We start from the raw sequence: 17,271 nt of genomic DNA on the forward strand, positions 1-17,271 counted from the left end.
TCGTTAAACATTCTCAGTTGTGAACAAATTATGTTCCTGCTTATGCAAATGTCGCTCAAGTAACATGGCATGTTGAGCAAAATAAAAAGAAAAAAGAAAAACGATTTCGTCCCAGGTCAAAAATGTTACAATGATACCATAATCATTATGCTTCACGCTATGGGGGTTCAGTTTCGATATCGCTCCCTGAAAGTTTGCTTATGTTTGTTTGTGTAAAGATTAAATGTCAATTATACTGATAAAAGTTGAATTTAAATTGATCCCGCTGTTTCCAGGAAATATTTTATATAGCCTCACATTGATTGGTTCTTTTCTATCGAATTAAAGTAATATTTTTATAATGTTGTACAACACAAGTTGAAACAAGAAGGCTTTTGCCAGTATTATAAACAAAACCGAAAATTGATTTTAAAGTTCTCTTTCAGGAAAAAGATAAATTTATGTAGTGAAAATATTGTAGAGTTAAATCATTTGCATTTCATTTACACATTCCATGTTAAACATGTGGACATTAAGGCATCGTGTATGGATTCAGACAAACCGTAGCAGATTTCGATAAAAAGTGCATCAAACACACTCCATATCGATTGGTCCGTTTCTGAATCGTGTTGCTCGGTGAATGCATTTCGAACGTTGTGTCGTTCAATAGAACAAGTGTTTGAGGACTCGGCATTGGGTGATGAGATGGATATTGATGTGCGATTTCGATGCTGTTTGCTACTCATGCCCATGTTTGCGGTATCGTGTGCTGCATAATATTTGCCTATGTTGGCCAAAAAAACCTACTATTTGGATCATGTTGCCTATTTACACGAGGGCAGTGCGGGCGTTTGGTTGTATCTACCATGCGGTCTATGGTTTTGGACTTCTCTCCAAAATCGTTTGAACATATTTGACGAAAGCTCTAATCCAATAGACCGATATCGGACAGAATGCTATCCACTTTTTGACCATGTTCTGGGACAGATTTTTCGTTGATAACATGGAAGGCTACACGAGTGATGTAATCCTCATCTGCTAGTCCCTTTCATTTTGTAAACCTAATTTTCACTAGAATCTATCCAAGCACTTTGCAGGCTTCATCAACATCCATTGCTACAGTGGGAGTAATAATTTGTGGGGGCTCTGGTAGGTGCTCTGGAACGCGAACCGTTCGCAGCTGGTGCGAGCGGTGGACTTGCAGCGGGATGGATTTTCCATTAGCTTAATTACGGTATCCTCCGTTGGCTTAATCGAGGTTGAAATCCTCCCGCACGTTGGCTTCCTCAAGCTCGCCGAATTCAGACACTTCTGGTCGCCGGGGATCGATAGAAATGCTTAATCCAGCGGGACAGACTTGGCAAAGCCATCGTTGAGTGAAGCCGCTCGCAAATGTGAATTTCATGTCGCAAATCTGTCGCCACTGGCGGTGGCGTCTTGCCATTTTATTTTTTCGGTTCACCATCCTCCAGTCTTTCCCAACCCGCTTCGTTCTTCCCGCCGCTGACCGACAATTATTCATTCACGATCGCGCAAAACTCTCTCTCTTTTGCGTTCAAGTCCTTTTGTGATGAGTAGTCTCTGCAGAAGTGGCAGACCTAAACGGGCCATCTGCTGCGCTTCTTTTCTTTATTGTTTTCAAGCTACGTTGAAACTCGATTCAACGGGCAACGAAATTAAAAGCAACACTCACCGGTCGATAAGGACGTACACTGCGTGCGGGGTGGTGGGCGTGACGGTTTGTATACACCTTCATAAGCACATTAAGTTAAACAGCGTTTAATTAGTGTGACGTCGAGCGAAGCCAACCCTTGTTTAGTTAGGACGCTGCGTCAATATGATTGATGATAGGAAATATTTGCCTAATTATGTTAGAGTTTGTCATATACAGTTTTGTCGTCACCCGTTTCGTTAGTGTATATTTGAGTAAGCTATGATGTTTTTCTGGCATTTGATGTAGTTTCTCATAATTCTCCTTCCACATCATGGTGTGTTTGTGTTAAATTATTGAATACATTTCTTACTTCAAGTTTTGCTTGCTATAAAATATTGAAATGTAAATGGAAATTTATGCTTTGTATCGTTAAATGCAATTCTAGCAGGTTTCTGCATTGTTTGCTAATTTGTTATCTTGTACAAATATTTTCTTAAAATTATTTGATTAAAAAAAAAACCTTTTCTATCTTGTTGGACAAAATAAACCTCTTTATGCTGACATGCAAACCTGAGGCAAAAATACATGTCAATCGAATGCTATGGGTGCTGTCATTTTAAAAATGAGTGAAACAAAACAAACTACAGTATCAGGCAGAAATGCGTGCGTGTAGGAGGGTTAGCAAAGATGTTTTATTTATTTTGTTTTAAGTTCGACAACCAATCTGCGTACAACATTGGGGTACAATAAGGCACAAAAGCGGTGCAAACCTCCTTAATACTGGCTGCCCGAATCGAAACCCCATAATCGACGTGCACGAAGGGCAGGCCAGTCGCAGGTTGAAGTGCTTCATACCGAATCGTTCATGTTTTCCTCCCGTTTCTTCGTGCTTCTTTTTAATGCTTCTGCATCGCCGTATGCAGAAAGAAGCCGAACGCTCTAGCTCAAAGGGTCTCTCGTGCAGGCGGTTTGCAGGCGAAATGTGAAACTTTGATCGAACGCGCGCGCAAGAAAACAAGATATCACGTGGCCAGCGCAACGGAACGGTACTTTTTCCCTCCCCTTCGCCTTTTTTGTTTTGTTTTGGTTGTGGTTGCGGCAATGCCCCAGTCGGGCGGTTTGTTTCCTTACGCAGCGCGGAGGGAAGATGTGAACATGCAGCGAATGTGCGCAGCTTTGCATAAAACGGCAAACATCCCCTTGACGGGCACGGTACGGTCTCCAGGTGTTTGATTTGTTAGCCGTTCCGCCGCACCCTACGCCCGGAACGGTGCTTTGTTGCGTGGAGTTGCCCTAGCGCGCCGTAAATGTGCGAAATAGTGCACAAACCGAACGCCAGGATCTTCGCATTGAGGGAAAAATCAACGTCAAAGAAACATTTGTTGTTTTAAGTTTAAAAAAAAACCCTCGTGCGTTTGGGATGGGGATGGGAAACACCGGAACCTGACGGAGAGCCGTGACGCAACGGAACGATTTGCTGAACGCGTTCGACCCGAAGAGACCACCGTGGCAGTCGACCGTCCGTAGTCGGGATAAATGAGAGGGCAATAATTGAAGGTTCAAGAGGTTAAGCCGTTGATGTTTTTAAAGTGGCCGCGTAGGAAGTTGCACGCGGTAGCGCGGCATGTTGATGTAGTGGTGGTGTGACACGAAACCGACTGCTGTTGAAAAAAGGAAAGTTTATACTTTAATGCAGCATTCCGCTTATATGCAACGGCAATATTAAATGAATCCTCAATTCTCGTTATACTTTATCGAAGTTTAATATCGGTTATCCTAATTATTGCAATCATTTTTCAACGCTACAAACTAAAATAGATCTGAAATGGCGCTCCATAGTAACTGGAGTGTCATTTATGCACCGGGATTACAAAGACTTGTGGCGCTTGAATCCGAATACATTCCCACATTTCGCTTCACAAAATGTGCAAAGTAATGACCGCTGCATGAAACGCGCAGGATTAACCATTCGGCATGTAAAGTACGTTCCGGCATCGGTTGCGGTACGGTTTTCGCGTTCAAGTTATTCGCTTTCGTAACGCCCTGCGACCAACACCATAACTCCCATGCGGGATACCATATTTGGGACCAGCAGTGGCCGCGCAGCGTACACGCGTTTGGTTTATTTATACGTATTTTTCGTAATTTCGATCCAAACAGCCACCCTCCCGGCGGTGAGGTACTAAAATCCATTCCCAGTAAAATGTAATAATTTTGATTCCTTTTTCGGTACAGTGCTGTTGCGGCCCGCTGCCCCCCGAGGGAATGATGGGATGGCCACTGTGCGTTGAAGGTTGGCGGGCGGGCGGTTTTGATTATCGACCAACGAATTAATTAATTTGCCCCCGGCATCATCGGATGTGTAATTAATTCTAATTGAGGCTGGTGCAGAAAAAAGCACACGAATGGGAAACGATTTATTTGGCCCAGTGTGCGTATCCCCGAACGAAATCTAGGCTCGTGAGAATTGAATTGAGCTGTTGGAAGCCATCTCCGTGTACTAAAGGTCACTGAAAATGGTAAAACTCCAAGCTGGTGAAGTATTGCAAAAGAAAAAAGCTGGAACCTAAACTGGTTTTATGTGAATAAATAGTATATTATAAAGTTGCCCCACAATACAGTCGCTTGAAGCGAAGAACAGTTTTAAATAAAAGTAAGAAAAATAAAAATGCCGTTAAATATTAAGGACGATCGGTTCCCACACAGTCACACAAAACCCGAAACACGTCCCGTGTGAATGATACCTGCGGGCGTTAAAGTATTTTTACGGGATGACCCTGTTTGCATGGCTGCCCGGTTGGTGGGATCTTTTTTTTGTTTCTGGTTTACACTGCATCAATTTTCTCCTTCGTCTCGCATAGTGAAGTTTATTTTTTGATGAACGTGCCGGAGTTCATTCGTTGTGGGATAAAAATTATAAATGCATGCTTGCACAACACAATGGTAAACGAATGAGCAAAACTTGAACTACACCATGCACTTCTTCGAATGCACCCTATTCACATGTAGGTTAGCAAAGAGTGTGCAAAATTTTGAACAACAATATAATAAATGTAACAAAGAGTGAAATTCTCCAGATCGTTGTGCCATTTTTAATGGCGCCTGCAGAAAGTTTGATGCTTCGTGACATTCGCTTCTGTTTTTTAATTCATTACCTTTAGCATCACTCATGAGGGTATGATGATATGGACTGTGTATGGTAAAATGCTATCAATTTTCAATTTTTAACCTACGGCGCTGGTTTCCGACCGCGATGTTGATTGACATTCTGCTGCCAAATGGAGCCGTAGGTATAATACTTTTTGCTCTCATTTGGCAAATCCCGTCAGCAGACTCACTCTTCCATTTTCCCACCATCCGGACAGCTCGGGCGGTACATTTTCCTCATTTGAAACGTTAGCTGATTATGGTTGACCCGAATTCGCATCATAAATTCAGCATCCTCTCAGCGCTCACCGAACGGAGGTCATCCTTTGCCATCGTCAGTCGGTTCGCTCCGTCAGTCCGGCCTGCCGTTGGCATATGGCATCATTTTTCCGCAAAAATCATTTTCCAACGGATGCACCATCCGGAAGTCCTCGGATTCGGGGAGTCCGTGAGTGAAGTTGCAAACTAGTGCATAATCGTATGCTCAAATATTGAAATTGAGGTATGTTTGGTTGCGCGGCCATCCAATTTGTCCCAGAGTAGTAGCATTAATATTTCAGTTGACTCTATTAAGGCAGGTACGCTGTATATCTGCAGATGGCCGTTTCTGCGAACTAATTGAGATTAAAATCAGCATTGGATGACCGATTGCTGTCGACGAAATGAAAATCGATGTTTTGGAATACATAGTTAAAATGGTATCGACCTCGTTGTGGATTTCTACTAGACTCTTATTAACCTCGACTTTTAATTAAATGTACCATATTTGGATGAGGATGTTATAAATGATGTTGTTTGGTAAAAACTGTTAAATCCGATTGCCGACTCAAAAAAAATCATGGAAAAATTAAATAATCATTTTTCGAGTGCCCCTCTCAGATGAATTACATATTTCCACACCGATATAGTAGATATAGTTTTCGCCACACCAATTTTCAATTTGACGAGTAGTTGGAAGATAATTGCCCTTGTTGTAACATCGTGTCATCGAGCCTTATCACCGGTGGTGCATCGAGCAACTTTGGAACAGTTCCTCCCAGCTGACACACTAGCATTTGCCTCCCGCCAGCTGTTGCTGGCTTCACGTTTCTGCGAAACAAGCCACTTTGCCATAATATCTTACACCGCCACCAAGATGACAAGCACCGAGCGCCACCGATAAACGACCCAAGAGGTGGCATTGTGCGACGCCACATCAGGCCGGTTTGTTGCAAAGTGCATCAAAATAATTAACTTCCCTCCGGGCCATGTTCGATGCATCTCCCCGAGTGTGTGGCACTTCGCACTGCTCTAGATGATCTCAGGGACACTCTTGCCGACCTCCATATTTTCCCTTGAGATGCCTGTACAATCGAGACGCACACTTTGACATTTCGGTAGAGCGAGAATTTCAGGAGCATGCTGCTTCCGCTTGAGCTCGCGGATGCTAGAAGTAAGCTTGGTTGTATCGATTTACTTCAGCAGCTGTTGCTTTTACGCGTCCACAGTGAATCCGGCCCCCAAAGATACATGAGAAGGCACGATTCACGACAGCGAACTGCATCAAAGCTTCTCTTTAATGTTGTTAGAAATGATAAATGATTTATTTATCACGACAGCTACATAGAGCTACAATCTAAGCCTCTTGGGAAAGTAATAGTATCAGTACAGTTCCAAAAATTCAAATAAATTATTAACACAATTCCTTTTTATCATTATTTTGAGACATAGATTCTTACTTTATCCTTTTCTTTTCTCCTTTCAGGTATGACTTTATCGGAATATGGCGTTCAACCTGGCTGCACAAGGAATCGTGTTTTTGAGTAACAATCCAATAGGCATCTTTTTCAAATTTACTTCAACATCTGGTGCGGAAAAATCGGTATTTTAACAAATGGTACCTTAGGTGATATTTTTTATATTCACGCAGTAGATGGCACGTTAGTACATTAAAACGTAATCGGGAACAACATCTTGAGCGTGCATATCAGTAATGTGGAACGATATTGTGTGTCGAAGCTAGGAAAACGACAATGTGAATGGCTCTGGTATCTCTATATCAAGCCCATAAAACGAATTAGAATGTGGAAAAAAACATAAAATTTTACTATTCCACCGTATCTTTCTTCTACGTCGATTTAAAGATTTTTTTCTGCCCATTCACGGTCTCAAAGTCTGGGCAGAACTCAAGTTACAGTTGGTGCTGATGCGCCCCACGGCCACTGGCGACCGGATACGGAACTCAATTCACTGCAAGTGGTGAAAGCATCATAAATTCTCGCTCGTTCCCGTCCGATTCTGCCTCCCAGGAGGAAGACCGTTGGTCGTCGGATCTCGGCGTCTGAAGCGGAGCGAAACATTCCTCTTTCCCATCTTTTTTTTTTTAAATCCTTGGTACGATAGTATTTCCAGTAAGCGAACGACAGTCGTTTTGTAAAGTGTGAGGTAGAAAGAAATACACAAGTGAAGTATTATTTCGTCGAGAACATTTCTTCCGCCAGCCGATGGTGCGATTTGTCATAAACTCGCGACTCCGTTAGTGTGTCGGAGAAAGGAAAAGATGGGTAGTGGCAGGTTTTTGTATCATTAGTTTTATATATATATTTTTGCAATTTTATTCCTCGCCTTCAGCGCCACCGAACGACATTACTCATCGCGTAAGCCTTTGCTCTGCGACGAGTGTATTTTGTAGTGCGATAAAGTCTTACTTTGTACACTTTTTCGTACAACCATGTGGCGATGCTAGTAGGACGAAAAATTTGTCACATCCGTTGGGGATTACTGTCGACTTAAGGTTCCATACTTTTGAACCACTGATACGAACCCGACGCGGTGTGGTTCGCTTCCAAAATGTGTCCAAACTTTTATAGGAGAAGAGAGATGTGTTGAGGAAGGTATAGAACCTTGTGCTAGACGTTTTCTCTATAAATGTTCGAGATATAAATTTACTAGCGAGCGAAAAAAAAGTCATCTGTAAGATTCTTGAAGATTTGTAAACTACTTGAATAGTAGTTTTTGCGCACAAAAATAATGTTCTTTGTTAGATGGGTTAAGATTTTTTTCGTAAAATAGACCTACGAAATGCAGAGGATATATTACAGATGCCAAATTTACAATCCTGTAATAATGCACTCAGCATAAGTGTCTGCATTGCTGCCTTTTTTTCAACGTCGATTGCTTGCCTTGCAACACAAAACGAACCATGTGGAGATACGAACATTCATCGGGAGCTTACAGCGTGAATATATCGTTTTCTTGGCAGTATGTAAAGTCTGGCTCAGCGGCTGCAAGCCAGCTTCCGACATTATGACAAATTCATCGTAGACGAAGTTTGTAGAAACGGAATGGGTGAAAAGTTTTACAGCAGCATACGCGATTAGTGTGGCTGAAGCGAATGATTCATGCGTCGCTACCATTTGCAACTGTCCATCGTGACTCGTTGCTTGATGCAAAAGTTGCCGCAACGTGCGCTACTCCCTCAAGAGAATACGGTGCTAAGCAGTTAGCATCCCACGCAGCATCCATCCGTTGAATCGTTAAAAGGCTTCTGCTGCGGGCAAAAGTAACAGCTGGCAAAACGACTCAGCCACAATTCAGACATGCTAATGCCGTGTGCATCCGTATCATCGGCTGGAGAGACATCGCCACAACTTCGCTTTATTAACGAAGGATTAATGTAACGCCGTTCGGTGTTAAGTAGAAACCAACCCGCTGCTGGTTGAATGGCATCAACATAAAGAAAACGAATAAATTGCTACCTCCTTCTAATTGCAAGCACAATCACCATTAGTACCAAGTACGTCATCGTCCGTGTGGCAAGATGTTTGATGAATAAACCTAAAACATCCTCAGCTTTTCAGAAGCGAACGGTAAAGAGAATGCCGAATGGCAATCTCATCTGTGTGGGTGTAGACAATGTAATTAATTCGTCGGAAACCGATACTGCAAAGCGTGCTTCCATCAACGCAACTCCTCGCGCACTTAGCACTCCTACACAAGCTTTGGGTTGTTTGTACTATTTGCCTGTAGATCCCTGCATTTTGGGGCCGATTGTTACACTGACGTACAAAAACGATGAAGAAGTGCTTTGTTTCTAACTTCAAAGTTCGTTTTGTTTTTGCCGGAAATTACCAAACCAAGCGTCAAACTACCTGAACTTTCTTCCAGGTATCACGCTGGTTTTACGAACGCAAATTTTGTTGTCCTAACGTTAGAAGCTACCGGTGTTTGCATATCCTGTGCATTCAGGTTCCTCGCTCCATGGCCTATTGGTAATAGATATAAGTGCTGCAGGAAAGTCGAATGTAGTTGAGCGGTAATGAGATAACTTTCCCTGCGTAGGTTCCGTTTGTTTGTTCCACTGCTTTTGTTTGGCACTGGGAACGTTATCCGTTGTTCCAACACGAATGCTTTTTGTTAATGTACAGACTCTTATGCCCCATGCTCGCACATATCGGTCTGCAACTTTGTAGGATATCGTTGGAACGAGTTCGTGTGATAGCAAACGTAATTTAATAAGAGAACTGAGTCTGTAGGAGCTTATAAAGTTTACCTCGACTTTAATCGGATCTGGAAGGTAGACACTGTACTAGTCAAGTTGGTAGAAATAGATTCACTGAAACGACAGAAAGATTAAGTCGTTCGAATAGTTGCGTTAGTTTGCTCCGCCCTGATGAGTTACATTGTTTCCTGTTGATCTTCTGGAATGTAACTGTGTTTGGGTGTATGTGTTTTATCACTTCAACTACCATCTGGGTTTTCGCATTATTACCTTTGGTAGATGTATAATCGTAAGCTGATATCGTAAGGCAGAGAATGATTTCGAATAACAAATTTAGGATATTAAGTTTAGGATCCTGGAATTTTGAATACAGTATTTTTACGTCTTGATGCAATTTGGGTTGGTAAAAAATATACTTTTATAGGGAAAAACTGTCTTATATTATTTCATGATATTTATTTTAAACATAGAATTTCGACAGTAATTTTTTTTCTGTTTTACTTATGATCGATACTAAAGTAGTTTAAAGCATTTTACTAGATTATAGTTGGGTTCAAATGGATGAAATCTCATCTAAAAAACCAATCCAACCAGGTGCATTCTTTTATGTTTGTGGTCTTGCATGGCAATCAATTGTTTACTCGCATAACTTTCACAGAACAAAGGCGAACCGTCTCCGATCGTTTCTCAATTTCAAAGAACTGGCTCACATTACCTCAAGCAATCGGATATCTATCTGACGTACGTGTGTGGCTAACTTAACTACACCCTGCTATTGATGCAATACCAGTACGGTTTCATCTTCTACTTCAGCTGCTTTCCGGAATGTATTCATCATTAGACATGCATGCTTTTTTGCCAACGAGTTATCCGCAAGCGAGGCAACCATATTATGCACCGGTGAACGAAATGCGCTCCTCTTTGTGTCACTCTTTTCGTTAGTGCCGTTCAGCGAAGTCGCTTTGTGCAGCAATTGACAATGCGGTTAGATTGTGGTGAAAGCAAAGCGTAACTGCTGCCAAGTTTCGATCTTCAATCTTGGAGCGACCTGATAGAGTACGGTATCGTTGACATCTAATCACGGTTGTTAGCAGTCATTCGATTTTTGATACCGATTGAAGCTTTGATTTTTGGCTGACTATGGAGTTTTTCCGAGAGTCTACGAGTCTACGCCGCTCTAGGAAAAGTCTTTGAAAACTTATTGCTTCATTTTCCTTATGCTATTCTTTTTTTTTTGTGCGAACGAAACATTTTCAACCAAGATTCTTCAGATGTTGGACGATTCATAAATTGCTTTCGAGAACAAACTGTTTCCATCAATGCCTGCAGGCACTTGGCCAATACCGACCACGAACCTGCTAGCGGCTTATTAATCATTTGAACTTTTCTGCTTCACTTCCGGCCACGTGCTGCAGGGCAACAGATGCTCCGGAAAGATAGGAAAAGTTTTCCAGCTCACCAGTAACATCACTGTGCTATATTGTTTCCGCTTTTCATTTTCTCTTTTGAACTGCGGTGAACAAACTTTTAAGGAAGCTGCAGGCTAGTTTGGTTTGAAAAATGTAGTTCGTCTTATTTTATTTATTAACATTACAGATAATCTAAAAATCTAGGTAATGCAATTCTTTTTATCTACGAGTTTCCTCGGTGCAATCTGATTTGTCCTTCAATGGGCGTCATACTGAAAGGAAAAAGCATAATGCAACCCTTATACATACCACAAGTGCAGGAAAAAAATGACACCTACCGTGGTTTGAACGCTGTGGTGTGTTTTATAAACTTTCAGCTCCATTAGGCCGTACAAAGAAAACGCCGAACCCATCCGTTTCGTTTGGTACAGGGCAGTAATCCAGTTCGAACCGCAATGGCTCGGTGAACTGGAAAACGTTTCCCAAACCCATATCAGTGGGTTTCGTTCAATTCCCGCTTCATTTACAACAAAACCTTTTCTTGGGGCGTTCTTCAAGGATCTTTTAAGGATGTTGCCCAGCAATCGATGTGGATTGAGTTGTGAAAAAAATGATGAATGGAAGAATTTTTGATTCTTTGAGGATTGGGATTGAGTGCGGTTAGCTCGGGATTAGGCAGTTACTTCGATAAGCGCTCGTGCTTTCCAGGATTCTGGAGATGAAACCCCGAGCGGAAGCCTATCTACCGGGCGTCGATTACGTCGAGTACTAGATGAAAGCCCATCAATCTTTCTTTCGCAAACGCTAAAATCCATTCGAATGCTCGGAAAAAAAAAATCCTGGTGCCAAGCAGACTACCGCTACGGCTGAAAATTATTGGCCTTTGGCCGTGTGGAAATTTGTCCAGTTTTTTTATTCCTTCTCTCATGGTCACCGATCCCATACAGACACATTTTTCCAACCTTAGAATGTGTATGTTGGAGGTATGAAAACCTGTCTATCCTGTGTCCGAAACAGACCCTGCAGCAGATTTTGTCATTCGCTACAAACTCCACTCTACCATAACTATTGCCCGGGCCAGAGTTCGCCAAGGCGTCTGTTGTTGTATATGTGTGTGTGTGTGTGTGTTTGTGACAAAAAAAAGAATGCAACATATTCAAGGATAACTCGCTCGCCGATGCTCCACCAAACTGTCCCGTCGGTCACGGTCAGTGCGCAAAAAAGACGACCATAAACGAAATTTATTACGGTACCGGTAGAATCATTTTTCCGAATGAGATAGTGTGCCGCTTGCGTTGTATTCCAGTGACCTATTTTTGCTCCAATTTAGTCCCATTTGCCGTTGGCTCTAGTGTGCATCGGATGGGGCCGGGACCCTATTGAAACCTCGGGTTCAAGTGTAATCGGATGCGGTGTTCAGTATTTCGTACCTTTCCTCCGGCTGTTTGACATTCCAGAGATGAAATATTTGGCATCCATTTGTGGTGTGTGATACTCATTTGACTCGAACTAATGGCCCACTCATTCATTCAATCGCTGGCTCGAGGATACCATCTCTGCATGGTTATCGTCACGATGTTGCTCGACTAGTCATGATTCTTTGATATTTCAAATCAATTAGATATATGGTATTTCGGTCCATATACCATTTCTCGATCGAAAACAGGCATATTTATTGATTGAATATTTATGATTACCTGAATGGTCCAAGTATTAATGTATAACATACCAAACGAAGAGTCGTACCATTGTCAGTAAAATGAACTTAAATGTGTGATGGACAGATTTTATTAGTTTTTAGTATGTATTCGATTATTTAGTAATGAAATTAAATTTTTGAATGCATGGAAAAAATGTTCTTTGATGAAAGGAACGGAGCAACGTTTTTTCCTCCCAATGGAGACGCCTGGTGGCTGGTGAGAGTTTCGCATCCGGTCGTCGGCATCCGATGAAAGGGAAATTGTGAGAGATAGTTGACACCGGAGCTAATTGAAATCTTCTCTCCAGTGGTCGATGGAGATCCATCATAGATCGATTGGCAACCGGAGTGTTCGGTCTGGAGCTGTATGATGAAAACGCTCCATCAATCACTTTTTCAAATTGAATTCTGGTCCGGGCTCGGGGACTTTTTACTCGTGCTACCAAAGAGGTTGTCTCTTTTTTCTCTGTCGAGAACATTTTGAAGCTTTCTCCTTTGTTGTTGTTTCCATGCATGCCCATCCGCAATCACTAGACATGCAAAGGATATTAAAATTAAGTTTTCCATTATGAACATATAAACCATTATCTCCCCTCTTGTGCCAACTTATTATGTAGGCATCTTTTTGTAGCCTTTGCTTCTATATGAGTTGGTAATGTGTTAATACGACGCCTGCCAGCCAGGGAAACATTTTTCAACCGATGCAGTGTTTTTCAACCTTTTTCACGATGCAGTGTTTTACAACCTTTGCTTATGATTTACATGAAGCATTCTAGTTTGATCTACTTATCATGTTTGGTGCTAGTAACTCTCTTTGAATATGGTAAACATCAGTAACTGCGACCAACGTTAGGGTTTCGAAAACACTGATCCAGTGTTCCCGTGGAGCATGACAACGTTTCTTGTGGTAAAAACAAACACACATTAGCACACAGATACACAGACGAGAGCATGAATACCGGCACAGTGAAGCAGGAAATTGGAGCAATGTGAAATAAAATGACAATTCCATTTCCTGTCAGCCAGTTCTTTCCACGAACGCTCCCCGTCTATTTCGTTCTCCCATTATACCCCAATACGAAATCCCGGACCACCCGTTCCACGGGACTTTTTGTGCAGAAAATAAAAGCCATGGGCAAAGCTCTCCCATTCCGTTTCGAGGAAAAATACATCGAAGCGAAATGGAACACTGCTGATTCGAGCCCAACGCAAAGTGAATGAACTACGCCATTGCTTGGAAAATGGATTCGTACCAAAGCGGATTCGGATAAGGAAATAAAAACCACCCACCAGCGAGTCTTTTCATGGGCTTTGATGCCGCGGGTCAGGGTTGCTGGGTTGCCGATCCTAAACGGAAACAGATGGTGCACGTGTTCCGTTTCTCGATTACAATGTTGGTGGCGAATTGGGCGATCAGCGCTCCACGGCATCGACAGATGGCTGAACTATCGAAATCTGGTGAAGCGCAACGCTGAACGTAAACGATAGCAAACGAGTTTAAATCAAAGAGAGAGAAAAGGGTGATTTTATTTCTCTTTGATTTGGGTTTTGAAATTCTGCCATTCATTGGCTTTTTCTCGATTACAAAATAAAATGGATTTTTCCTAATGGCTTAAGAATGAAACCTTTTCGCCTAACAGAAGCAACGAAGTTCTGTCATTTCCTTCAAAGCTCAGAAAAAGAGTTTTCTCTCTCTATTTCGAAAAGTGTATGATAAATTTCTTCGGTCTGAACCTTATTTAAGCTTTGTTTCTTCAATGCTTTATTCTGTAGTAAAACAAAAGTCAAGATGTCTGCACAACACCACCATACCCTGCATGCGTCGCAATAAAACCAAAAACCATGAATAATTCACTTTTTTATCAGCACACACTACGCAGTGTTACAGCACTTTGAGTGACGAGCGAAGATGCCAGTTGTTAGTCAAAGTGATTGGCGGCAACGATAAATCTTGCGCATACAAATTTTCCATTGAAAACAGCCACACGATATAAGACAAAAGTCTGCCGGCGGAAAAAATCCATGCGATTAAAGGATCAAGGACTTTCCAGCACAGTTTCTTTCTTAGTGCATAGCACTAGATGTTACCTAGCTACCATTCGAAACCACAGTACCTCTCACGCTTCGTGCAGAAAGAGTGGTTTCTGGCCGGATGTATAGAAATGGGAAATGCAATGTAAAAGTAAATACTGTGCTGTTGTGAAGAGTGCATCTCGTCTTCGTTAGCTGAACAAGCGAGTATGTGAAGGGGTTGTGTATTATACTTGGTTGTAGCAATTATTTTGTGAACACTTGTTTGCCATTGAATTCGTGTTTCATTAGCTCACGTATGCAGACACTTTATTTGTTGTAGGTTTATGAATATAATACAATCATGTTGTTTTCTATGTAACCCTATGCTGACTAAACGAGATTTTAAAATAATGAACTGAGCCAACCAGACGCTGTGGAAAATTGGTTAAGTGGAAAATACACGATGGCTTAATTCAACATTTTGTTAAAGTAGAACCGAAGCAAAGCCACTATGTCATCGCGATGTCGATTCTCGATGGCACTTCTTCCTGTACGTTCGTACGTCAGACACGACGCACTACGACGGTACTTCTGTTCTATTTTTGCACTTTCCCGAGTGACGCATGGGACTCTAGCATTTTGTTTTCTGCCGGAAAAAAAACAAGGAGAAGCTGAAAATGTGGGCCCCATCATTCTGATGATGGTTTGCTCCATGATGGGCTGATACCATCAGGGCGCTTTTATCTCCAGTATTCGCGCATCTTTTTGAAGGTCTTTTGCGTTCTTTGCGTTTGCTTACACTTCAACTTGCTGCTTCGCCCAGTTTTCGGTACAGTTTGTTGAGCAGCTGCTGAAACTGATGGTGTTGAATAGATTGTGATGCTCCGTTCCATGTTTTTTTCTTTTCTTTTCGTTCGTGCTGGCGTGTACTCCATTGCTTGCGTAACTTAATATGAATGCAACCGCGTACCGTACATACCGACGTAAAAACAATCTCATTCCGCGGCGGGAGGTTTATAGCGCCGACAAGTTCTGAAAATAAATCCGTACGAAAGTGTTTCACGCTAATGAGGTACGAGTGAGTCGCTAGGAGCTTAGCGAACGAAGTGGCCCTTTTTTGGCTACCTTTACTTCAACATTTTATCATCATCCTACCATACGACTGGTAAACAAACGAAGGAAGTCGAGTTACGAGCCTAAATATGGGTACCTCTGGTATCTTCCATCAAACACAACCACCAGCGTACCGCTCTCGCCCATGCTGGTTGCCGATCTCCTACTGCCACAGGAAGGATGCCATAAAGCAGCACGCGTTCTGGGAAACTCCGCCAAACTCATCTCAGGAATTTTCCATTACTCACACTTTCGGGCGAATGACGAACAGACGGACGAAAAACAGACAGCCCGAAACAAACGGTTGCCTTTCTCCACAGCTGATTAATTGAATGATTCTCGGGCGTGTTAATTGCATACGTTCGTGGAATATACTATCCGGCTGATGTAATCACAGTGGTTTAATTCGATTTGTTTTCGTTTTCCCATTTCACTTTCTTCCACTTTTCTAGCAAGCCAACGAGGGTCGGTCTGTGGCGGTGTGTGCTGCGACGAGGAAACGGAGCGGCAGCTGCAGGAAAAGGCTACCAAAACCTTTGAACGGTTGGTCAAGCACCATATTCGCAGTCAACGGTCACACTGGGAGCAGGCCGCCAACCTGTACAGGGGTAAGTTTACTATTTCGCTAAATTTTTAATCCATGACAAAGGAGCAAAATGTGTTTAACACTGTATCTACCATAGACCAGGAAATTCTCATCCTGCTACAATATCAATATAGTATTGCACTAACTTAGTAGTAGGCTATAGAAATTGTGCTAATCAATCCTTAATGAAGCTATGTGCAGTAGCTTTTTTCAATTTGTTCATTCTTATAAGAACATTTGTTATTTGTTCAAAAATAAGTGTTAGTATTGATTCTTAAACAAATCAGCTTGAAGTCTCGGCGAATCTCGGAGAGGGAAAATATTATTAAATTTGTTTTATTTCGGTTCATATCCTACGGCAGGGGTCGGCACACATTTCTCGAATATAGCCAGGCTGCTAAATAAAAATTCAAACAACGAGCCATTTAAAGATATCACCACAAATGATCAATGATCATACTGAAAAATATTCTATAAAAGTTCGGTTGACAAAGTGTAAGAGAAGTCCTAAGTATAATAAGATGTTATAACAAAGAACGCAAAACAAATGGAACGAAGAGCCAACGTCGCAACGTATCTTATGACAAGCACGACCTAACACGCGCACGACCTATGAAACGCTGCCATTCCGGACATCGGCCAGGGCAACCGGTAAACGGATAAGTACCTAATTTATTAGGATCGGCAAAATGGCATGCATAAAAACTCGCATCTCGCTTCGTTCACTAATCCCGCCTCCCGGTTTCGCTAGGAGGTCCAATCGATCAAACAATGCTCGTAGGCACGGCAAGCTGTGGGGCAAAGTGTCCAGGTGTCAATGGTGTTGAGCTTCAAGGTTGTAGTTTCTCCCGGAGACACCCTCGGTTACGATCTCGGTCGTGGGTGTATGCCGGAGGGTCCTTGGACGTGGGGCGCCTAGGGCCACTCAGCGTTGAAGGAAACTTCACTCAGTCCAGCACTCTTTGCGGACCGTATGGAATGGGTTGCGATCGGCAGGCTGCTAGACTTCTGGCTCAATCCACCCGTGCAGCCCACGCCCCTCGCGTGGGGTGGACCATCGGAGTGTAGCACCTTTCACTTCACCAGGCCACTCCACCGTAGGACATTGATTAATGTGATCAATTATTGCAGCTGCAGGTTTTCTGTGCTGGATTTAGTGGTAATTTATTTACTGGTGTGCTTGCCGGTGCT

The 17,271-nt window shown here is 42.4% G+C and overlaps 1 protein-coding gene across 1 annotated transcript in view; it reads left to right on the forward strand.

Moving 5' to 3' along the window:
* The window catches only part of LOC131290780 (division abnormally delayed protein), a 118,185-nt gene that overhangs the window by 71,966 nt on the left and 28,948 nt on the right, over positions 1–17,271 (forward strand). The window contains exons 3-4 of the mRNA XM_058319958.1: positions 8,623–8,628; positions 15,951–16,102. Coding sequence (XP_058175941.1) covers positions 8,623–8,628; positions 15,951–16,102 — 158 coding nt within the window. The remainder of the gene's footprint in view (positions 1–8,622; positions 8,629–15,950; positions 16,103–17,271) is intronic.

Source organism: Anopheles ziemanni, chromosome 2 (genome assembly GCF_943734765.1).
Source record: "Anopheles ziemanni chromosome 2, idAnoZiCoDA_A2_x.2, whole genome shotgun sequence".
In the NCBI taxonomy this organism is placed as follows: Eukaryota; Metazoa; Arthropoda; class Insecta; order Diptera; family Culicidae; genus Anopheles; species Anopheles ziemanni.